At 43.3% G+C, this 22,758-nt stretch overlaps 2 protein-coding genes across 12 annotated transcripts in view; both read left to right on the forward strand.

Moving 5' to 3' along the window:
* Window positions 1–4,318: 4,318 nt before the first annotated feature.
* Window positions 4,319–18,252, forward strand: TRPV2 (transient receptor potential cation channel subfamily V member 2). Of its 8 annotated transcripts, none has more exons than XM_062637308.1 (17): window positions 4,319–6,714; window positions 6,968–7,481; window positions 8,411–8,703; window positions 9,335–9,468; window positions 9,795–9,947; window positions 10,638–10,778; window positions 11,256–11,554; window positions 11,995–12,171; window positions 12,607–12,765; window positions 12,886–12,981; window positions 13,505–13,575; window positions 14,241–14,406; window positions 15,116–15,182; window positions 15,267–15,574; window positions 15,930–16,048; window positions 16,816–16,910; window positions 17,680–18,252. In XM_062637308.1, exons 3-17 carry the CDS (start codon window positions 8,468–8,470, stop codon window positions 17,808–17,810), a joined length of 2,352 nt encoding a protein of 783 aa, XP_062493292.1. In that variant the 5' UTR covers window positions 4,319–6,714; window positions 6,968–7,481; window positions 8,411–8,467; the 3' UTR covers window positions 17,811–18,252. The 8 variants fall into 8 exon arrangements, with proteins under 8 accessions (XP_062493292.1, XP_062493290.1, XP_062493296.1 ...); XM_062637306.1 differs by having other exon boundaries at window positions 7,364–7,481; XM_062637312.1 differs by having other exon boundaries at window positions 4,319–6,569; window positions 7,364–7,481.
* Window positions 18,253–19,154: 902 nt separating this feature from the next.
* The window catches only part of ITGAE (integrin subunit alpha E), a 33,063-nt gene continuing 29,459 nt past the window's right edge, over window positions 19,155–22,758 (forward strand). For all 4 annotated transcript variants that reach the window (XM_062637300.1, XM_062637301.1, XM_062637303.1 and 1 more), the window contains exon 1: window positions 19,155–22,437. In XM_062637300.1, coding sequence (XP_062493284.1) covers window positions 22,320–22,437 — 118 coding nt within the window. In that variant the 5' untranslated portion in view covers window positions 19,155–22,319. The remainder of the gene's footprint in view (window positions 22,438–22,758) is intronic.

Raw genomic sequence — 22,758 nt, forward strand, 5'->3', positions numbered from 1 at the left:
CTTGTAGTCTGTTTCAGTTCAAGCTAGTAAAACCGGTATATTTAAGTGACATGCTTACCGTGGTTTTCTTCCATGGCAGTTAAAGCCTCTTTGCATGCTTAATGAGGCTGTTGTGGATGAAGCAGATCTGGATTAAAGTTTTAATTCAAGCACTAAAACAATGTTGTTTCTTTTTACTGTAGTTAATTTCCAGGAAGGATAATTTGGTAAAAGGCTCGGAAAGCCACACACAAAATACAAGGGTGAGCTTGTCAGTGCAGTGGGGTGGGCTTTGCTGCAACTTGTGAACTTGCAATGTGTTTTAAATTGTCTTCAGTAGTGGTGTGAGCAGCTGCACTGCCTGATAGTGCTATGGGGAGACTTGAGCTGCAGCATGCATACTGGAGGTGGGGTGTACATGAGCAAATACAAGTAGTTTTGTATTTAAGTGGGGAAAATCCTGTTGCAGTGGCAGCCTCTGGAAGGTGCAAAACAGGGTGGGGTGGTGGTCTGGCTGATGTGCATGGAATGTGATCTGGGGAAGTGCCAACTGCAGTGAGAGTGGCTGGTGGGGTAGGAGTGGGCACGTGGGAGGGTGTCTTCAGGCACTGTGTCTAGTGAACTGCCTGAAATTAATGGAAATACATGACTACTGAGCCAGGGTAACAGCTTTCTGGTTTGGGCCAAGTACAAGTTTTCTACACAGTCATTTAATGCCAAAAGCTGGGAAATTCTCACTGAAGCCTGGATTGTGGTTATTTTGTTTTAATGGGGTGGGGTTAAATGGTTTGGTTCCACTGAGCAGTGGTGGGTCTGATAACCTATGTGCCTATTCACGTGAGTGTTACCAGGTTGTACCCATGGTGGCTGCCTGTCTGTTGAATTTTGACAGCTGCTTACCTTGCAATGGGAATCCTGGCACCTATATGCTGTGTGCACAGTGTTTCTGTGTCAGCACACCTTGCTTTTTACTGATAACCCGGTATTACGCACTATCTTGGTAGTTTGGGGGTTGGAGGGTTTTTTGTCCATTGTAGGTTTGCTGTGAAGGTTTGTTCCTCCTGAATGTCAGCTTTCAGTGTAACATCACAGTGTCTGTGGTAAGTAAGCCATTCATTAGCAGTGTGTTTTTGGCATGGATTCAATCCTGGCTAAGAAGTTGCACTACTCATTTCCGGAAGGCTGCAATAAAACTGGTTGTTTTGTTGTAAGTAAAACTCATTGTGGTTTAATAGTTAGATTTTTTTCTCAATAGTGGGATTTGCTTCCCTGCCTGCTATACCTGGCTATGCCAGCATAAACCTGAATATTTCTGTAACCAACTGCTCTTTCTACCATACGAGATACCTTAGATTGAGTTTTCCTGTAGTTGCTGTTTTGCCTTAGTTATTTCATACTTTTTGCTGTTCAGGCACACATCCAGCTCCTGCTTTTTCCAGTCCAGCTGCCTAGGCAGGCTGCCCAGGGAGGCTGTGGAGACTCATTCCATGGAGATCCTGAGAGGCTGGCTGGCCGTGGTTCTGGGCAGCCAGCTCTAGGTGGCACTGGTCAAGTAGGGGAGCCGGCTGAGATGCCCTCGAGAGGTCCCTGTGAGCCCTTACCGTTCCCCAATTCTCTCTGGGTGTCTGATAGCCCAGTTCTCCACTCAGCAGTGCACGAACTCCTGTCCAGAGGAGATAGAACGCTGAATAAATTTGCATTGCTTATCTTTTTCTGCTGCTGTTAAGCTCCATGGTACAACTAGCTGCTTTATCTTCTCTGGTTTATAATTAACAGATGTCCTTTCTCAAGTTGTAATAATTAAGCTAATCTGTGTGGTAACAGATGCTGACTGGTTGGTTGGGTAACACAGGCTGCAGGTACAGTTTGCCCACTTTCAGATAGAGGTCTGTAAGTGGCAGATTGCCAGTGTAGGAGCTTTGGCCGGTTGGGTAAAACTGGATGTGCCCATGTGCTTGTTTCCCCAGCTCTGTAGGAAGATTTCCTTAGGTGAAGCTTGTGCACAAAGTTAATTAGCATTTGGCTTACTAAAAATGCCACATAATGGCACATCCATAACGCTAAAGCACAAGGAGTGAAATCCCCAGAGCTGTAGTGTTGCAGCACTACCTGGGTGAAGTGTGGAGCTGGCCTCACTGAGATTGTGGGGGCACTTGGGTTTATGCTCTGCTGCTCCTTGTTTTATCCAGACTTCTGATCCCCTAGCTAATGGAGCGATGACAGTCACTAGCTGGAGAGATGGCTGCAAGGGATTTTGTCATTAATGAAGAAAATTCTTTGCAATTTATCTTAAATGATGTGAATTAGGGACATTATGTAAATGACAAGGAAATGTAAATATGAATGTGCATAACATGCATTGTTTGCACTGAAGAAGATAGGAGCAAAAGACACAGGAAGAGGTATCAGGCAATGTAAATGACTGATGTTGTTAAGATACAACTGTGGTACCTCAGTTCGATCTGCTTAGAGCCAACTATTCATAACTAAAGAACTTGATAGGCTTTAGCCAGAATCTGTATGCTATTTAAATGGAATAATCCTGCTCCCACACCAACAGCAGGTTCTAATAACATGTAATCCTGCTGCAAGGTGAACTTCGTGACTGGCCTTTGGGTTTTTTTTTCTGACAGCTTCAGCTAATTTCTAGTCTGTTCTCTCTTGAACAAAAAAAATCCGGAGATTTCAAGGGGTTTGTCTTCTGTGCTTTTAAAAACATACTTCAAAGAAGACAACTGAGATAACCCCGTGACAGTGGTATTTGGTTATGTTTAGTGTTTTGCTGTGTTAGCAACTGTCCTGAAAAGTAATCCTGTAGGAGAAGTGGGGATTAAGGCAGATAAACGTTGGGAATACCTCAGTATGTTTGCAGTCTCGTCTGCAGTTCCAAAGGCATTGTGTAGCAGCTATGTCCAAAGATCCTTGGCTGCACGATTTTATATTTACGGAATGCTGCTGCATCATCCAAACCAGTTTCATTTGGAACTTGAGGTTTTCAATTAGACGAGTTTCTGTTAACTCGTTTGATACAGAAGTGAATGGCTGTAATTCTCACAAATATGTGATTGCAGCCCCGCTATTTCTGGAGAATTTCGTACTGAGGGTGTTTTCATAAACAGCAGGAATTCAGGTTTCCTTGGTGGCCACTGGATGTCACTGTTTCTCCACAAAAGCGTTTTGTAACTACCCTTGGGTTTCCTATTTTGCTATTTGATTGTCAGGGGAGCATTCCTTCGGGCTATAATCCTACAGAAAGGGATACATCAAGTAGAAAGCTATCTCCATGTAAGGAATAACAGAAGTGGATGTTTCCTTCAAGGTCTGAGAAGTATATATAGATAGGAACCTTTAAATATTACGATGTAAGACTAGCATTTACAGAAATACTGTCATGTAAATGAATTCAGTCCCCAGGGACATCAGACAGGTTCTGACAAGGAATTATATGTAAGAATATTTGGATTTGATTGGGCACTGGCTGGTGTCTCTAGAAATACACATTTCCATCTGTGTAGCTATAACAAAGAGAGCTGCTAAAATTCATGCCTTCAGAATGGGGTTGCATGAAAAAAGACTGTATTTTCCAAGGTGTGAACGTACAACTTTAAAACAAACTCTTCTTTTTTAATTAACCATGTGCCTTTCGTGAGGTTTGAGTGAAGCACTGCCCTACCTGTTGGTTTGGAGAGAATTTGGTCCACCCTTGTGTGCTGATACTACAGCGTGCTTACCTTTCTCCTGTAAAGGTAAGTTTGAGCTGCTGCTCCTCAGAGTGGCTACAGATGAATGCTGTAACTAAATTACAGGCACATGTAAGTGACTTTGTTCTTCTATTTACAGCATCCAAAAAGGATATTAATCATAAGATGATTTTTAGTATTTGGTAAAAATGGGCGCTTAGGTGAGCAGAGAATACATATTACAGGAAATATGCTTGTTCCAGCTTTTCACAGCACCATCTTCCTCATGCTTCCTTTTGAGTTCTGCTTAAGCAGGTTCTGGTCATCACTTTTCCTGCCATGAATTACTCTGTTTCATCTTATATCATCTATAATTTTATCATGAATATATTTTATAGTAGTATGAAATGGAATTTACTGATTTGACTTAAAGTTTCACTTAGTAGTTAAGAGTTTGACTTCTCTGTTCCCAGGTTTAAGGTTTCGACGTGTCTCCTTGTCAGGAGAAACTTAGTGCCATCAGACGCATTTGCATCAGTAAAATAAGTACTGAGCAAGTGCAGGATTCCTTCTTGTTCCCCCAAATTAAAGCCTCAAAAGGCAAGAGGATCACATGGCGCTTTCCAAACTTCAGGTTGGCAGATAGGTGAAATGAATTTGCTGCTTTTATTCTCCCTGCATGCTGCTTTGGATGGCTTCCTCCTGAGTCCCAGCAGCTTTCAGGACTTGAAGTTTTGGTGGCAAGATGCTTGTTAAGCATTCCAACCAGCTCAGCTGGCTGGTGTGCAGCAGTGTCGTCATCCCATGACAGACCTCAGAACGCTGTCACTGGCAAGTGCATGTTTGGGCAGATCTTGTCCTTTTTCCCTGCCTCGCTCTGAAATGGGAGCACAAGTGTTTTACCCTAGCGTACTCTGCAGAAGCATGTGCGCATGTGTGTGCACATACCAGTGTTTCTGTGTTCCCCAGCAGCTCCATGGTTTTGTTTTGCTGTGGTGACCCCTCAGCTGGCAGTGATTCCTTTCCCAGCAATCTGCACATTCTCCTTCCTCTGTGTAAGCTATTAAAACCAGATGCGCAGAAAGAACTCTGTTATGATGAACTTTTGTGGGCTGATTTCATTTCTTGGCTGGAATAGTGGGCTGTCTCCCATGAAAGCTGGGGGGAAAGTCCAAGAGGATTTAAACTCTTAAGTCTGAGCTAAACTCCTGGGTCTGAATCTATGTCTGTTGATATCACAGTAAATTAAGTGTAACGCAGCTAAACCAAACTGAACTAAATCAATGCAAAGCTGGAATGAGAGATAGGAGAGATGAGATCTGACCTTGCATTTATCTGCCTATGTTTGTTCTTTGTAGGTTATTCTGTGGGTCCTAATACGTCATTAAACCTGGAAAGAGTAAGTAGCTCTGCATTGGTCCTGGATCAGCTTAATTTTAAAACACAGGAATCTCAGAAATAAGCTTGTGATCTCGTGCAAAACCATGAAAGAGGAAAAGGCACCCTGCCATTTAATGGGTGTATTTATAGGAAGGTCTTCTCACAGCCTGTATCTGACTCAAAGTAGAAGCCATCTGGGAATGTTTCTATGGGTAAGGACCACATTGCAGGAAGTGTCACATCATCCTGCAGCCCCGTCAGACAAGGACTGCTTTAGGCTCTCTTTCGGCTCATGGTAGGTTTGGAAGAAGAAAGCAACAGCCAGAGTTCAGCGTGTCATGATGTGACACCCCTTCTCAATGTTTTTTGACCAATGGTAATTAAAGTTTTGAGATTTCTTATGGAATCTGCCCCCACTATCAAGCTATTGATTAGAAGAGCTCTTTACTATTTTGGCAGTTAATAAGGTTCTCTAGATGACCCCTAGATCCCATTAAATGCCTTTGTAAACCATCAGTCCTCTACAGAGTACAGATGAGAACCACTCTGCGGCAACACTGTGCTGGGGAAGGCTGTTGAGACTGTGGGTGCTGAATGTCATCCTGCACTGATGCTGAGGTCTCAGTTGTGTTAGGAATGGAAGAGAAAAAACTAAGACACTTGGTGTGGGTTGATGTCCTCTGTTTCCCAGGGTCCTGTCTTGTGAGTGGTAAGTGAAGTGGTACTGGTGTGTGTACATGGTCTCAGCGACAGGCAGTTATAGGAGTGACCAGTCAGTGCTCCTAGAAGTAGCTTCACCAAGATGTTCGCTCTTTTGGAGTGCTCATTTCCTTTTGCATAAGGCAATAAGCACTAAGGGCAAATGAAGTAACCAGTGGCCTAAGTGTCTGGAAACTAAGTCTGCTTTGTGCAGTTTCCTGTGCCTGTGATGGGTAGCTGACACTGTACTTTGTACGGTAACGTTCTGGCTAGTTCATTCTCTCATACCATTTGCACTACCTCGTAGCTGGGCTGTGTGAAGTTGTGCAAGGAGAACTGGCTTCCCACAGAGCAGTTGACCTCAGATGTTTCGCTGCTTACTTGCTTGTCCTGGGGCTAACTGAAGGAGCCTTGTGACACCTCACAATGAAACCATGGGCTCTAGCACTGTCAGGATCAAACCAGCTGCCTCCCTTCTGATCTGAGTGGGCTATTGTTGAAAGCCCTGAGATGCTGCCTCTATACGTGCAGGCATGGGTTAAGCATTATGAATTTGCAATAGCCAGCCAGCTTTCCCATATAAGAGCACTGCACTCATTGGCTCTCTCTTTTACTGAGAAATCTATCTAGTCATTTCCTGTGCAAGCCCTTCGCTTGGCAGAAAGCTATACAGTTGAGTAAATAACAATAATCCGTGGTTATTCCCTCTCACAGACAGCTTGGATTCTCTCATGGACCACCACCATCTAGAAGTTCAACGCTGCACTGTTAACAGGCTGCTATTATGAGTGTGGTCATCTCTGCAGAGGAGGAGGACTCTCACCCATGGATGTAAATAACTTGGGGTCTGCTTTCACACTAATTAACACTTGTTGGTATTTGGCTTGGTTTATACCGACAGATTATTTACCCTCTGAAGAATCCATTGGGACTCCTTGTCAGATCAGTTCTTGGGTGGAGCTTGCAGCAACTTGGGGTAAGTGCTGTGCTCTTCCTCTTTTGACAGCAGGGCTTTTCTGTGCTGCGCTACTCAAAATGGCTTGTCAGAGTCACGGAAAGAAACAACTCGGCTCTTGAGTAGAGAAGTGAAAGTTGAGCTGGCAAACAGAGAGTGGTCTCTGTTTTCTAGGAATGGACAAAGTGGATATATATATTATAGGGTCCTTTTTTTATAGGACCGTTTGCTCTCTCTTTTAAACCAGACGGTCTGTCTGTACAACTCTCTCCAGTGCTGTGGAGAGATGGAAACTGCAGCTGAGAAATGATTTTGGGGAAAGGAAGACAGAAAAGCAGAAGCAAACTATTATGGAAGTACAAATAGCTCTGTAAAGGATCAGCAAATATGCCAGTAAGTGTTTTGGGGGAGGAAACAAGTCTGAAAGGGTGCTATAGGGTGTATGCCTGTGTGTCCAGAGGAATGTTTGTCATTAGAGCGCAGACTAAACTGAATGGCTGAATTATCATAATGGTTTGTCTTGAAATCAGCCCTTGGATTTCCTGCTGTGAGCTGCGTGGAGATGTTTTGTGGCCGTTTGCTGCCTAGAACTATGTTTCTTCATATCCTAATCAAAGGCGTAATGCCTATGCTTTCTTATGTATGTCAATTTACCTCTTTGACGGTACAGGCTATGGAGTCTGGCTGTAGTCCCAGCAAAGGCGATTTTGCTTCAGGGAAAACCTGTTAACCATTTGGAGGGAGTACATGTGAATAAGATGGAATTATTAAATAAAGCTTTGCTTCAGGTTCGTAATCGTGGATTACCTTGCTGCCTCACAAACTGTGTGAAACTGGAGTCGTATGCTGACGACAGATAGCTTGCATTGGGTGTGGATCTGAGATGTATCCAGATGCATATGAAGAGATGTCTCAAAAGAGTAAAAAAGGAGTACAGGACATACTTAATAAAGTGGGCTGGCTGGATGCTCTGATGAATACTGATGCTCTCTGTGGAGCAGATCCAGATCCAGCTTTATTGTTGGGAAACCTGTGCTCTGTGCAGGCTCTAAGGGTCTTGAGTGTTCCCCTGGCAGCTGGGCTGTGCATCCGCCTCTGGTGTGGGGCTCAAGTTCAAGCCCTGTGCTCAAATGGATAGGCAGCAGATCCAAACACTGGGAAGATCCCACTCCTTTTGCCCAAGGATGAAAAATAAGAATGCCTGAGGGGAACGTAATTTGCTTGTATGTTTTCCATGTAGAAACAGCGTAATGCTTACTAACAAAGAACAGGAACAAACTTCCCACTCACTTGCAAAGGAGGCCTACAGTTAATCTTATCTTTTTGGCCACTTGGTGACTAGCCTCTGTTGGCTGCACTGAGACAAGAACAATGACTATAGTCTCCTGAAGATCCACTTTCTTTGCCTTTTAAGTAAGGAACCTGTGCTGCTGCCAACAGGTGAGGTCATCTCACAAAGGGGGTTCAGATGTTCTGCAGACCAGTTGCTTGTATTTCATGAACTGCTTGTGCACTTCTTTTCCAGCGGTACCCTATCTAAGGCCTCGTATTTATTCAAATGCTCCCACTGTGCACAGTTTTACTGAGTCTCTCTCTCAAGGGTCCCATAGTCAACTGTCGGAATGCTGTACCTGGAAGCGTGCTTTCCTCTCTGTGCTGCGTTAAACACATTATAGGTTTGTGAACAAATGATGTCAATTCTCCCTCTCCCTTGCAGGTTTAGTCTCCTAGCGCAGAACATCTTTGGTGATCTGAAAGACCATCTCTCTTAGAAATGGATAACTTCACAAGTGGGCAGCCAGGCCCAGGTCAGAGGAACAGGCTGATGGGATTGCTAGAAACAGATGACAGTACCCCCGAAGATAAACGTGCACCTAGTAAAAAGGAAGAAAGATCAGGACCTGGAAAGAGAGAGCAACGACCCTTGGAAACACCGTATCAGGAGGAAAGCAGTAACTTTCCTCCTAAAATCAAGGTTAATCTGAACTATCGGCCAGGACTTGGTAGCAAGTGAGTAACTGTTGGGTATTTGACAAGGGTGCAGTCCTTCCTTATCTGTACTGATCCCTGCTGCTGGGGGCCTATAGGCTTCACAAAGTCTAAACTAAAAGTGGCAGTGTAGAAGTATTACAGGCATCTGGTGGGAGGTAGTTAAAAGAAGAAAGGGGACATATTAGCCCTTTCCTTCTGTGCTTGGGAGGTAGGGTGTATGTTGTGTATTTTGTGTAAATCTGAACTAACACTAAATAAGCCGAGTTGGGTGTAAGAGCATCTTAGCATGGAGCCCTATACTTGCTACAGAGGGCTGTAAACCAGTTCACAGAGTGTTTTGCACTGTATTATGGGACTGACTCTGGTCCTGCAGCTATCTTGGGCATCTCTGTCTTTATGCTCTGGGTGTATTCCAGGGTTGCACATCAGACTGGATCTGGGAAAAGCTCCAGCTGATGGAAGGAGCAGCCACTTAAGAGAATTCTGGGAAAGAACTGTCTCTATTTTTCCCTTGACTTAAAAATAAAATAGTTGTTTTTTCTGACAAGCTTTTCTGCTTCTCTCCTTTCTTACACCATCTCTCTAGACCTTACTGCACACTCTTGTCTTGTGCTCTCCAAAACTTCCTAACACTGCATTTCTTCCATAGCCAAAAGGACCCAAATCGCTTTGACAGAGGCAGGCTCTTCAGCGCCGTCTCAGGGGGCAGCCCCGAGGCACTGGATGGTTTACTTGAGTACTTAAGGAGGACCTCCAAATTTCTCACCGATTCTGAATACACAGGTAGAGTCCTGCTTAGTACTCCATAACTAGGGTTAGCAGAGGCAGTGCTTCTCAATGCAAGGGGGAAGGCAGGGGAACCTGCTCGTGGTTCTTTGCTTTCTTCAGCCCTCTGTCCATACTTCTATTTTCCTAACGCTCACTTGAGGATGGAGAATACCATTAACTATATATATCTTAAGGCTTTTGCCTCTACTCCAGACTAAAAATACTAAGAAAGGCCTTTAGAATAATTATTTGGTCCTACAGTGAGAGTTAAGTTCTGAATCAAGTAATAGAGATGTGTGTAACGCACGTGCACAACCCATTCAGTTCTCTTTTTCTACTAGATGCAAATACTGGGAAGACCTGCTTAATGAAAGCCCTGTTGAACTTAAAAAATGGAAAGAATGACACAATCCCACGTTTGCTGGAAATAGATCAAAATACACACAATCCCAGGCCACTTGTCAATGTGGCATGCTCTGACTGTTACTACAGAGGTAAGGGTTCTGTTCTCGTGCCGTATCAGAGCACCTTTTTCGTTACCTGGGTAAGGGGTGCAGATACAAGGAAAAAGAACTGGAGCTTATGCAGCACTGCAGTTCCAGAATTCTGGTGCAGTTACACTAACAGCCCACTCACCTTATATTTCTGATTCTGGTACTGCATCTTCTTCAGCTTTGAATTACACACTTCTGTAACTTCTTTTTTGGTCTATAAAATGAATGATGCATGCTTAATAACCCGAGAATATGAGAGGATATGCTTGGGAAAGTTTAAAAAGCGTGTCTAAAGGGAAAAAAGAAATAGTATATCACTATTAAAGTATGAGTTTTGCTGTTTGGGCTATTCTTGTAATAGCAGACATGCAGCGTAGTTATGTACATGTATGATTGTCTTTATCTTTTCATGGCTGCTTGGGATTTTAGTGCCAGGCAGGGGCAGTTGTCTGGTCTTGTGCTGAATTTATGACAGTCTTGAGGGTTGTCTTCTGACTCAGTGTTTGCAATGTTCTTTTCCAATGAATGCTGTTGAAAGTCATCAATTGGCACCCACCCCCTGCCCAGCACTGAGGCTGTAGGATTGCTGTGCAGAGCACAGTGATTGTTGAAATAGTGCTTTGCTGAAGATTCCTTTGCCTGTTCCCTCTTATAGTGGCACTGACTGGTGAGTTTTGCCTGTTTCTTTAGGTCAGACAGCACTCCATATTGCCATAGAGAAAAGGAGCCTAGATTTAGTGAAGCTTCTAGTAGAGAATGGAGCTGATGTCCATGCCAGAGCCCACGGTGAATTCTTCAAGAAAAAGAAAGAAGGAGTTTACTTTTATTTTGGTGAGTCACTGTGGAACATGTCCCTTTGCTTTTTATATTGCCTTACTGTATGCAATGTCACTAATTCTCACTTGGCTTTGCCCCTCTATGCATGGGTTGGCATCTCCACTGTCCCGTATTCAAGGTCTTGACTTGAATGGCAGGATCCTTTCACAGACTGAGGTGTCCAATGAGCATTTGGCATCATCTTTGGTTTTGTGTGTTTTAATCCCATCTGAGGAGCCTCAGACAGAAACCAGCTCTTGGTTAGTTTAACCAAATTAGGGGTCTGGGAAAGTGCTTCAGCTGCCCCCAGAAATAAGGAGTAATTTACTGCAAAACCCTTTCTGAATCTAGAGACACTGAGGAAGAACTTGTTCTGTGTTCCAGTGGTAAATCTACAGACTATATATATTTTCCTGGAATTGCTTTTATTTTTCTTTAATTCTTTTTCACCTGTTTCTGCTTCCCATTCAAATACTGTCTTCATCTCTTCAGGTGAACTTCCCCTGTCCTTGGCTGCTTGTACCAACCAGCCTGAGGTTGTGGCATATCTTCTAAACAATCCCCACCAGAAAGCCAGGCTCCAGGAGCAGGACACGCAGGGCAACACAGTCCTCCATGCCCTGGTGATGATTGCAGATGACACTGAGGAGAACACCAAGTTTGTGAGCACAACGTACGTTGAGATCTTGAAGGCAGGTGTGAAGATTGACCCAATGTCGAAGCTGGAGGAGATTGTGAATTATGATGGATTAAATCCTCTGCAGCTTGCTGCCAAGACAGGCAAAGTGGAGGTAAAGACAGAGGGGAACCCTGGGGTGGCTGAGAAACAAGGAAAACTGTAGTATACTTCCTCAGCTTAGGGTTTGATGTAGGAGCATCTTGCACCCAACCTGTAGTATGCTGATGACAGTGGCAGTGCCACAGGAGACAATAAAGGAGGCTTCCTCCTGGCTACTGCACTTAATGTCCTACAGAGTCTGAGCTGGCTGCTGCTGCTCTCTGTCCCAGTGGAGACAGCTGGTCTGGACTGAAATTGGTTCTACTTCTGGAGGAGTTGATACAAGGGGTAGTTAGATGAATGCCTGCTTTTAGCTTGATAATCTGGTTTTGGGTATATCAAAGCATATGCTGCAGAAAGCCAGGTGTCATGTATTTTGAAGGTGATTCGGGTATTCTTGTGTCATTCTACACCTTCATTGCATACATATATATGCATCTGGTTTCTCTATAGATCTTCAAACACATTATCCAAAGAGAGATCAAAGACCCAGTGTACAGGCACTTGTCACGCAAGTTCACTGAATGGACCTACGGGCCTATCCATGTGTGTCTCTATGACTTGTCCTCTATAGACAGCTTCGAGGAGAACTCTGTGCTAGAGATTCTGGCATACAGCAGTGACACACCGGTGAGTCCTTTGACTGAAAGGCAGCAAAATCTTTTCTGCCTTTCTATAGTGTTGCTGTTGTATTATGCAAATCATTTCAAGTTAATGTGGTGTTTTACATGGTCGTTTTTCTGGAAAAGACATACATGCTGCAAGTATTGGCACATTTTATTATTTATAGTCTGCCTGGTATACCTCTGGTCATCTATAATATGAGAGAAATTCTTGAGCCTTTGGTTGTCGTAAGCCTGGATGTGTCCAAATACCTTGATAAAGCCGAGCAAAAGTAACTTCTTACGGGGTGGTTGATTTCTTTCGTACTGAAAGGCTTGACTGAATAAACCCTTAGCAATTCCCTAGTTGGAGCCACTGACCTCTAAACCAGAAAAAGACAATCCTCTGGTGAATTTGCATTCCTGTTGACACATGAGTACATTTTTGTTTATTTTTCCATAGAATCGGTACAAGATGGTGGTTTTGGAGCCACTGAACAAACTGCTTCAGCAAAAATGGGAAACATTTGCTTCCAAGAGATTCTACTTCAGTTTTGTCTCATACTTGTCATTCATGATCATCTTCACAGCCATTGCGTACTACCAACCCCTACGGGTAAAGGTAGGTCCAATCTTCTTTTATCTAGAAAGGCCTGGTTGGATGAGTTTAAAAGGTGCTGGGTGGTTATCATCACTACCTCTGCCTTCTTCAGTGGGTTTTTGTTTTGTTTTTATCCTGCAGCCTTCCTTTCCAGTGGAATTCACGGCTGGAGGCTTCCTGTGGGTCTCTGGACTCATCATTATCTTGCTAGGAGGCATTTATCTAATCTTTGCTCAGGTATGGGGGTCTTGTGTTTAGTTCCATTGTAAGAAAGGAAAAAAAAGAAACTGTCGCTGACATGAAGGCAACAGACTCAGTTCTCCTGATATGAGGGTGTGCATGAGTGGATGGCAGGAGGGAATCCTGCTCCAAGACACAGTGTCAGTGCAATCTAGTAGTGACAGGGGTGGCACAAGCCAGGTTTCTGGGCAAGAGAAGAATAAGTTCACAATAGCAAATAATTATGAGAGACTTCTGTGATTTATAGTACTAAAATTCATCCTTGGCATTTAGTGCAGTCTATTAATAAAGACATTGGGCTGAGCCATGATTCAGCCCTTGTTTATCCATACGCTTTATAAAGAAGGCCTTTCATCTTGGAAGGATGAATAGGTGAAATTTGGGATTTTGAAAATGAAAGCATGAAGAGGAGCTTGTGGAACAAACCTTGCCCCTGAGCAATAGGCTATGCTGGGCAGGAATCAGTCTCTAGCATGCCCTGTTTTTTGATGAATGGCTACCATTGATTTTTCTCTGCTAGAGTCTGTACTTGCGGAGGAGACGCCAGTCCCTGAAGACTATGTGTTCTGACAGCTGCATTGAGATCTTGATGTATGTCTCTTGAGGTTTTTTGCACAGTGAAAGCATGGGTGAAATTGGTGCTCTGCTGTGTGCAGCTAAGTTGCCTTAACATTTCTAGAGAGATGGTGAGCCCTTCCCTGCTTGCTTCTACTTGCAGCATCTTGTCATAACCTTTTGTTGTAATGGACTTTGCTGGGTATGCTCTGTCCTTAGATTTGTAGTGGAACACAGTGAAGGTCAGACCCTCAATTATTCCACAAATAAGAACATACACTTCTTAGACAAAGAGCTGAAGTTCTCTATCATACTGTCACTGTGGCTCAGAGTTGACTGAAAGGAAAAAAACTCCTCAGTTTTCTGAGGAGAAATGTGTGTAGATGCATGTGTGTGCATGTATGTGTGCATGTGTTCATAAGCGTTATATTTTTTTCCACTTAATATCAGTTATATGAGTTACATTAAGCAGTTCAGAGTTTCCATACTGCGAGATTAACCAGTTCATAACAAAACTGCAGCAGCTTGTGGGTTGGGTTATAACAGGATTTGCTTATATAAACTATGTGTCTGATTAACTGCCACTTTATATGTTCCATGTAGCCTTGTAAAATGTGTTTGCTTTTCCTTTCAAAACAGATCTGCAAATGGGCCTTTTTGTTGAAGTAAGTCACTGTGTCACTCATTCTATTTCTCTCCAGCTTCATCCAGGCCTTCTCATTGCTGCTCTCAGCAGTCCTTTATGGTGCAAGTTCAGAAAACTATGTGGCAGTGATGGTGTTCTCCCTGCTTCTGGGATGGGTGAACATGCTGTATTACACTCGGGGCTTTCAGCGCACTGGCATCTACAGTGTCATGATCCAGAAGGTCAGTACTCAGTAAAAAGCTTTGTATGAAAAGCTTTTGGGTGTGAGCAACTAATAGAAGTCCTGCAATCACTTTTTCTCTCAGGACCATGAAAATCATAAATGGGATTAATATACTGACTGTGGAAGTAAAGATGTTGCACAAGGAGATTAGATCAATGTCTTCAAGGAAGTACATTTTCAGCAAACTGTTAATTTGCTATCTTTGAATTTAGGAAGTGGCAGCAGCTGACATTTCCCTGTTTGCCATAAGACAACTCAAAACTAGCAGTCAAAACTAGTGCAAGTTGCTTGGAATGGGCTGGGCTGAGAAATGTTTCCAGGTCCATAGAGGAGAAGAGGACTAGAAAGACAAGACAAAGCAGAGGTGAAATGCGGTACCAGGGAAGAATTCTGATCACCACTTGTGTGAAACACCATGGGGATGGAAAAAGATGTGTGTGTTAAAACAATTCAGAAGCAGCCATACTGGGGAACTGACATATTTGTTATGTTTGTGTGAATAGGTTCTTAGAAACAACAAATAAGTTCATGTAGTACAGTCAGATTAAGCTACCAATGATGTTACTTACTTGAGGAAGTAATACGTATTAGTAGTTTCTTAAACATATTGTTACTGGGGGTTGGTTTATGATGTGTGAGAGCAGGAGATCATCCATGGGATTTCATGTGAGATAAAGAATGGTGCTTCCTCCTGATTTGTGTTTCAGACTATTCTGAGAGATCTGCTGCGTTTCCTCTTGGTTTATATGATCTTCCTCTTTGGCTTTGCTGCAGGTGAGGACTTGCTCAGTGTTATGTAGTCTGGGCTGCAATAAATACACTTTTATAAAGAGGTTTCTAATCCTGTTTTTCTCCTAGCTCTGGTTACACTGATGGGGGATGCTCCTTCGGTCTCTCAGAACAAATCTCTTGCTCATTTGGAGAGCACTGGGAACCATGCTATGTATGGTGGGCTGCTTAGTGTCTCCCTGGAGCTCTTCAAGATCACCATTGGGATGGGAGACCTGGATTTTCAGGAACATGCCAGATTCAGATACTTTGTCATGCTCCTGCTGCTTCTTTTTGTGATCATCACTTACGTTCTTCTGCTCAACATGCTGATTGCTCTCATGAGTGAGACTGTCACAGATATTTCTAGTTACAGCAAAAGCGTCTGGAAGCTGCAGGTGAGGCATGGTGCTGCTTAGCAGTTATGTCATGGCCTAGACTCCTACTTGAGTCTCATAACATCAGAGGTGACTGTGCCTGTCTTTGTCCTAAGCCTCAGCTATGAACTAAATCCTGTCATTTTCAGATGTATTTAAAACTCTTGCTTTTTGGTTGGCTACCAGCCAGGCCAGATCCACATGCATAAAAAACTTGAGAGAGTGACTGGCACTATTAATCTAAGGACACTTTGGGATTGGGTTCCAAAGTGATTTTCTGAGTCAAACTAATTGCTGATTGGGAAAGATTAAATCGAAAAGTGGGGTTGGGCTCTGTATGATCTGTTTTCTCTCTGACATGAACCTCTTCTTTCAGAGGGCTATTGCTATTCTAGAGATAGAGAAGGCCTGGCTGTGGCGCCAAGGTGGGAAAAGGAGATCTGGCTGCTTCATGTCAGTGGGCCTCAATAAGAAAGATGAAAGGTGGTGCTTCAGGTAAGACAGATGACCATTAGAGCCTTGTAACAGGTTCTCATGATTCATAAGCCATGAATAACCCTGAACCACCACAGGGAATTTCAGCAGTGATTCAACAGAGTGCCTCAACCACATGTTCCTGGGTACACACAATTTGGTTGGTGGAAGTTCGAGAGCCAGTTGAACCACCAACCTATGCTGTCACCCAAAGATGTCTTGTTTAACCCACACCCGTGCAAACATTTCTGGTGGCAGAGTGTTGCAATGATGCTTTCTTTGTTGCTGTGAGTATAGCTGTAGAGCAGGGTGTGGTGAGAGGGATGCAGGCTGGTTGCCCCTTCACTCAGGAACATGCAATTGGAGTGCAACAGGAGAGGGCAGCACTCTTCCTCACATAGAGGGGCTAGGAGAGCAGATGAACTTTCTCCACCCAGTGAAAAGAATTGCAGGCAGCACTTCAGTAACTTCAGTGTGTTACAGAGCATGTATAGAAAGTGGAACCTTGGAGCATCCTTTGTATTAAGCATGTTCCATGTGAGGAACTGGAGTATTTTAAACCAAACAAACCAGCACACAGTGTGCACGGGGAGAACATACTGACCTCGTGGACTTAGACTACAGAAGACTTTTACTCAAAGAAAAGCTCTGTAGGGCATTGTTGTTACAGCTAAACCATTAGGATTGTGTTGCCAGGATGAGCTGGGTTCGAATGCTGTGGGACAATGAGATCTGGGTTGAAATGCTGTGTTCCATGTATAAGTTTCTGTTGTATTTTGTCTCTCCAGAGTAGAGGAAATTAAATGGACTGATTGGGCAAAGGATGTGGGAGTTCTTAAGGAAGACCCTGGCAACACCAATGATTCAGAAATAAACCCAGAAGGTAAAATAAATAATGAAGAAAGATCTTCCGTATCTTTTTAGCTTCCTGTGCTGAGCATGGCATGGCATGTTATTAAGTCTTTGGTAACACAAACTTCAGGCTTGCTCATGAAATTGCTTCCACACAGCATCCCTCAGTAGCAGCAGCATCATCACTTGTGAGCTGAGAAAATAAAGAATTAGAGTAGGTATGCACCTAGTCAGAGTTTGGGAACAAATAATGAGGATGAAGGAGATGCCATTCCTCCTTACCTCTGATAGAAATGGGCACGAAATGCTGCTGAGAAAAGCGAGGGTTGTTCTTGCCTTTCACTCAGTAGCCTAAATAGATGATGCTTTCTCTAAGAAAGGTAAAATTTAGGCCCATTCCTAGTGCAAATGTTAAAAACTATAGGGCTTTTAGAGCACAGATCAGGGCATTACTACTGGCAACTTTGGCAAATTCTGCCAAAGATAATTAAGTTTCTGTCCTTTGTTAAGCCTGGGAAGCAGCTCTGTGTGGGACATGATGAGCTGTTACTCTCTAGAAACTTTCTTCAGCGTGGCAGAGAGCTTGGTCAGAAGCTCCACTGGATTGAAATACAGCCTCCTATTCTTCCAGCATAGGTTCTGCCTAGATGCCAGCTTTCTAGGACTGGGGATGTTGCAACACTTAAAATACTATCTCATGTATGTTGGGATTTCCCTAAACCTGCACCCTTCTAAAAACTGGATCCCTTTGTCAGCCTCCTGCTGACAAAGGGCTGCTGTTTTTATGTCTCCTGCTATAGAGACAAGATCATGGAAACGGACGCCACAGAAACAGCTGAGACCAGGTGGTTCAGAGGAGCAGTCACTATTGCAGCCCCAGATGTCAGCAACTGAGATGATGCCTCTAGAGGGACAAACCAGGAATCCTTAGGAGGTTTTCTGGATTGCAAACTTGCTTCCACCCTCAAAGGAGCAGTTCTTCCTCTGGCACCTGGAAAAATTAAAGACATTGTCAGTATTAAAGTGCATTTAATTGAAGACTGTGGTTCAGCCTGTGGCTTTAAGTATTTTCATGCACTTTAATCATTAATTTCCTCTGAAGATAGTATTTTTACTCAACGTTCTTTGCCTGGCACTTTCTTATTACTATGTCTAATGGTGCAAGAGCAAGATCACAGGGCAGTGGGAGTGGTCTGTGGGAGGCAGCCCTTTCTGAGCTGTATAGACATAATGCTGCTTGCCACAGAGAAGCAGAGGATGAAGTGACTGAACTAAGAACGGGTCAACTGTTATTCTTTTGTCACAAGAGACTGCCCTGAAGTGCTTTGGAATAAAGACTGTTGTAGAGTCATAAAAAGTTGCTAAGGATGGGATTAGCTTCTGTGCAGAACACTGTCGATATGAGACATGAGTGGACAAATACTCTTCAATCATCAAAAAGCTCTACTGAGTCTTTGTGTCAGTGCCTGCAGTGCTCAGTGTGTAGCCCATATCAGAGCTCCCATTTTACAGTACTATAATGAAGTTGTTTGCACGATGTGCACACTTGCTTAAGAGCACAATAGTGATGTGGATTTCCTGAGCCTGTAACTTCACATGGGGAATTTCTGAAATATCTGTCTTACACAGGTTGCTTTGTGTCTGTAGAAAACAGCAGCAGAATCCTGCACATGGCTTCTGAGAGACAGATAGCCCACAATGCTTCATGTGGTTAACGTTTTCTGTCAGTCTTAGTGAGCATCCTGTCTTGCTGTAAATGATTACAAGGACTTCATTGCTTTTTGTAATGTGCACACTGCCTCAGGCAGGATGAGCAGTGTAATTTGGACTCTGTGAAAGAGGTAAAAATGAGCAGTCTCACTTTCAGCCTTTATTTAAAAATAATAACATGAGTATTCCTGTAAAGTGTCAATATAGCAAGTGTACTTCATTTAAAATGTTCATCTTTGAGCATACTTTCAGAGCTTCAGCCTCTCTCAGAAAGGAAGAGATGTGACTATAAGGCCTTATAAAATTCCTAACGCCATGTCACCCAGAACTGTGCTGAACACACTGCCACACGAGATAGTGACTTTTTTCAGGACTTTATGTCAGTTTACACAGCCACATCTGTAAATGTCACAGCTGATGTTGCATTGGATGCACCTTTCATACAGGCAATGGCTCATGATAACCCTGGAAAAGCTGCAGGCTACAAATGTTGGCAAAACCTTTCCTTCAGTAAGATAAACTACACAACTGTAGATCTCCTGTCCTTCATTTCTACTCTGAGCAAGTGAAGCTAGGAGGTTTGTCTTTTGGAGGCATTCATCTTAATCCCGTTGCTTACTACTTGCATGTGACTGGCAGCAAAAGCATTGCTTTAAAAACTTATTTCCTGTCACTTCAAATGGATACTTTCCCTGTGCTGGGCAATTCCCTTTGCAGCTTCACTGCATTGGGTCTCTGAACTGTAACTAACTTTTCTCACTCCAGCTTCTGCTGTCTTGCTTTGTGAAGCCTTCAGCAGCTTTTTCCATCTATGGCTTTGTCCTAAATGTTCCCAAGATTTGGCAAGGTGCTCATATTGCACAAAAGGATCATCTGGCATATAGTGATCTATTGCTGTGCTTAATGCTGTGCTGTGCAAGGGACACTTTGAGATTCTCAACGAACGCAGAATCAGATCTGCCTGGAGTCTTAATAAAGAGAAGTCTTGCTTACTGGCAATGGTTTTGATAGCTATGAGCTGTGACAGCTTGCTTTCAAGATAACCTGCCTCTTCAGCCATTCCTTGAGACTGCTTCTCCAAATCCTTTTCTTAAGGGATTTAAAATGTTAGTTTATCTTTAGCTCTGCATCAAAAATGTTCTTAAACATCTGGTGTCTGCTCTGAAACAGGGCCCTAGCATTCCTTGTGCTTCACAGTCACACCACTGACCACCAGTCTTATCCCTCTCAAGCTCATGATGATGGACACCAGATAGGCACATGCAGCAAACAGGTAGATCAGGTTGGTCAGAAGATCTAGCAGTGCCCAGGCTGCCATACAGTTCTTGATGTGCTGTGGAAAAAAAAGGAGATTTTTGAGGAGTTACAACCTCTCTGCAGTGAGAAGTGAGTTAGCCTTATTGAGATTAATATCAATAACCTCCCAGCTTTCTTTAATGCACAAGGCTCCTCTTTGGTTTCACCTTCTGAGCCACTTCCCATTTTGGTCACGTTAAAAACAGGAAGGCTGTCTGGGGTTTATTTTGAGGGATATCTGCAGTTCCTTGCAAGAGGAAGACTTACAAGCTGACTCATAGCTTTGAAGGCCCAACAGAATTTTGGGATGCATTCTTAATAGGTCATAATGTTTTGCAAGAAAACAGTCATTTACACAAGAAATTATCAATAGGTGAACTGTTCCCTCCCTTCTATCTCTTGTGACAGGTAAACCCACCTGCATGTGAACCCATCCCTTTGCAAATGGGGAGGCTTTGCAGGGCTGTCTTCTGAGAAAACAGAAACCTTTCATAAACATCAGTGAAGGAATAGCTGCAGTTTCTCTTCTCTGACTGCTTAGGATGTATGAGCCATGGAGACCCTGAAGTCCCAGCCATGCTATGAAGAAGTCACCAGCAGTTCTCATGACTTTTCATGCAGGGCTATGGATGCTCAAACCCTCTCCTAATTAATTTGGTCAAAGTTGCTTGGCTCCTGCCAGGGTTGGGAGATGAATCCAGATCTTGTTGCTTCCAAATTCCTCCTCCTCTACTTGAGCACACTTTGTGTGGTCATTGCTCTCTATGGCCTCACTACTAAGCTCCAAATACTTCCCAATGCAGTGATCTGTCTCGCTGCTTCACGTCTGGTTTGTATGGTTCCCAATTCCCTATAAAGCCATTTTCCTCAGGGCTATAGGTGGAAGCAAGACTTTCTTGTTCCTCAAATGCTTTGTACATTTTGTTTTATGGTTGTTTTTTCCCTCTGCTTTTTTCAAAGCATGCTCTGAAGCTGAAGCCAGTATGGGGAGCTATATCTGTGCCTCAGTTGAATCCTGTCTTTTCATCTCTTCATGACCCCACTTGCAAATGAGCATACTTTCCGTTGCCTCTGTAGCTAGCAAAAGAAGTCTTTGAAATGTGACAAGCGAAAAGGCTCAGACAAAGAGCAGATGCTTTATGTAAGTCTGCATAAGCTGCAAAGAGCTATTTCTGAAGCGATGCAGCTGGCACATTTCTCAGCTGGAGTGTTCCTGTGGCTAGCTATCAGCTTTTTACTTCTTTGCTCTGTTTAAGAACTTTAATTTGTTAAATGACTTAAAAGAAAATAAAATAGGGGAAAAAAGAAAAAAAAGGCATTTCAAAAGAAAACTGTTCCACTTCACAACCTCACATCTGCTTCAGCAGCGTGAATAAAAGTGGGGCCAGACAGGACTTGGTAAAGCTTCAGGAAAGCAAGTGCACGTGCTTCACAGCTGGCACCTAACTGTTACCAAAATCTGAGTGCAAAGAGCACTTGCTTTCAGTTCAGATCCATGAGATGTGGAGTGCTACAGCATTTATGGACTGTGAGAGTGTTGGTCAAATGTTGTTAAACACAGGGAGTCCTTGGAGAAAGAGAGATGGAGGTAGCTAGAAAGTGTCTGTATGATTTGTTGCACTCTTTTCTGAGAATGTTTGGGAAATTTACAGTTTCTGGGCAAAGAGATCTGTCTCTGAAATGGCTTTCTCCTTCCCCGCCCCTAAAGGATTTGCCATGCAGTTAGTTGATTCTTCTGATTCCTCAGCATTTGCTACTTCAGCTCGTTTAGCACGTGTAATAACAACACACTGCATCTGAGTAATACTTGTTACACAGAGCTCTGATAGTAGAAACTATGTGGGAGTAATTCTGTGTGAGTCTGGTCGAGCTGAGGGTGAGCAGTACAGAGAACCAAGGGCTCAGCAGAAAACAAAGAGTTGTTGGTAGAGGGGAGAAGAGACGTGCAGAATCCCTTGAAGTACCCTGGGCATCCTGCCATAAAATGTCAAAGCCATAAAATGACACCAACAATGTACAAAATAAAAGGGAAACACCTTGTGCTCTGCGTGTGTGTGTGCATGGGGGGATCTCTTGCATTAAAAAATTTCTATGAAGGGCATTTGAGAGCTGACATCTCTCTTAAATCCCTGCTATGAGTTCACGTGAGACAATTTGCACATTGCGGTGTGATGCAGCACATCTGTGCAGCAGGCACCAAAGGACAAGGTGGCCAGTACAAACATAGACCCTCACAGCCTTTCCTGACAGATGCTATGTATTCTAGAAGTATTGATGGACAGAAATGGAGCCACTGCTAAAAATGGCCTTTCAGGAACATAAGTTTACCTTTCAGCAGGTCTTTGCATCTGAAGTTTTATTACAGTGTCACTGGTGTACGCCTTGAAACCTCAGTTAGGAAATCCACAATAGAGTCACTTTTTCTCAGCGAGACATGCAGATCTGGAGAAGCATCAGAGGAAGAGAGCAGCCTTTGCCTGGTATCTCCACTCCTTCCTTCACCTTAAAGCTGGGAACGATGAGGTTGCTCCTATATCTACTCTTCCTAATGAGTGAGTTTTATCTCTGTATTTATTTTATATATTAGGAAATGAAAGTCTTAGTCTGGAAATAATTTCTGGAGACTCAGATTGGTCCCTTAAAGTGAGCCAATGAAATTATTCTTATGTAGAAAGTTCAGGATGTTTGAACTTGTGTGGAAGGTCCTTAGTTTGCAATGTGGTTTTCTACAATTCATACTTTTGAGTGGAGAGGGTTTTATGTGTCATCTTTAGTGGGAGAAAAGTGGCTGGTAGGTTAGAATAGAAGGTAGGTGACATTTCTTAATATTCTTTCCTTTCTATTATAATTTTAGATACATCCTGGATTAAGCA

Source organism: Pezoporus occidentalis, unplaced genomic scaffold (assembly GCF_034315485.1).
Source record: "Pezoporus occidentalis ecotype Australia unplaced genomic scaffold, CSIRO_AGI_Poc_V1 ctg515, whole genome shotgun sequence".
NCBI lineage: Eukaryota > Metazoa > Chordata > Aves > Psittaciformes > Psittacidae > Pezoporus > Pezoporus occidentalis.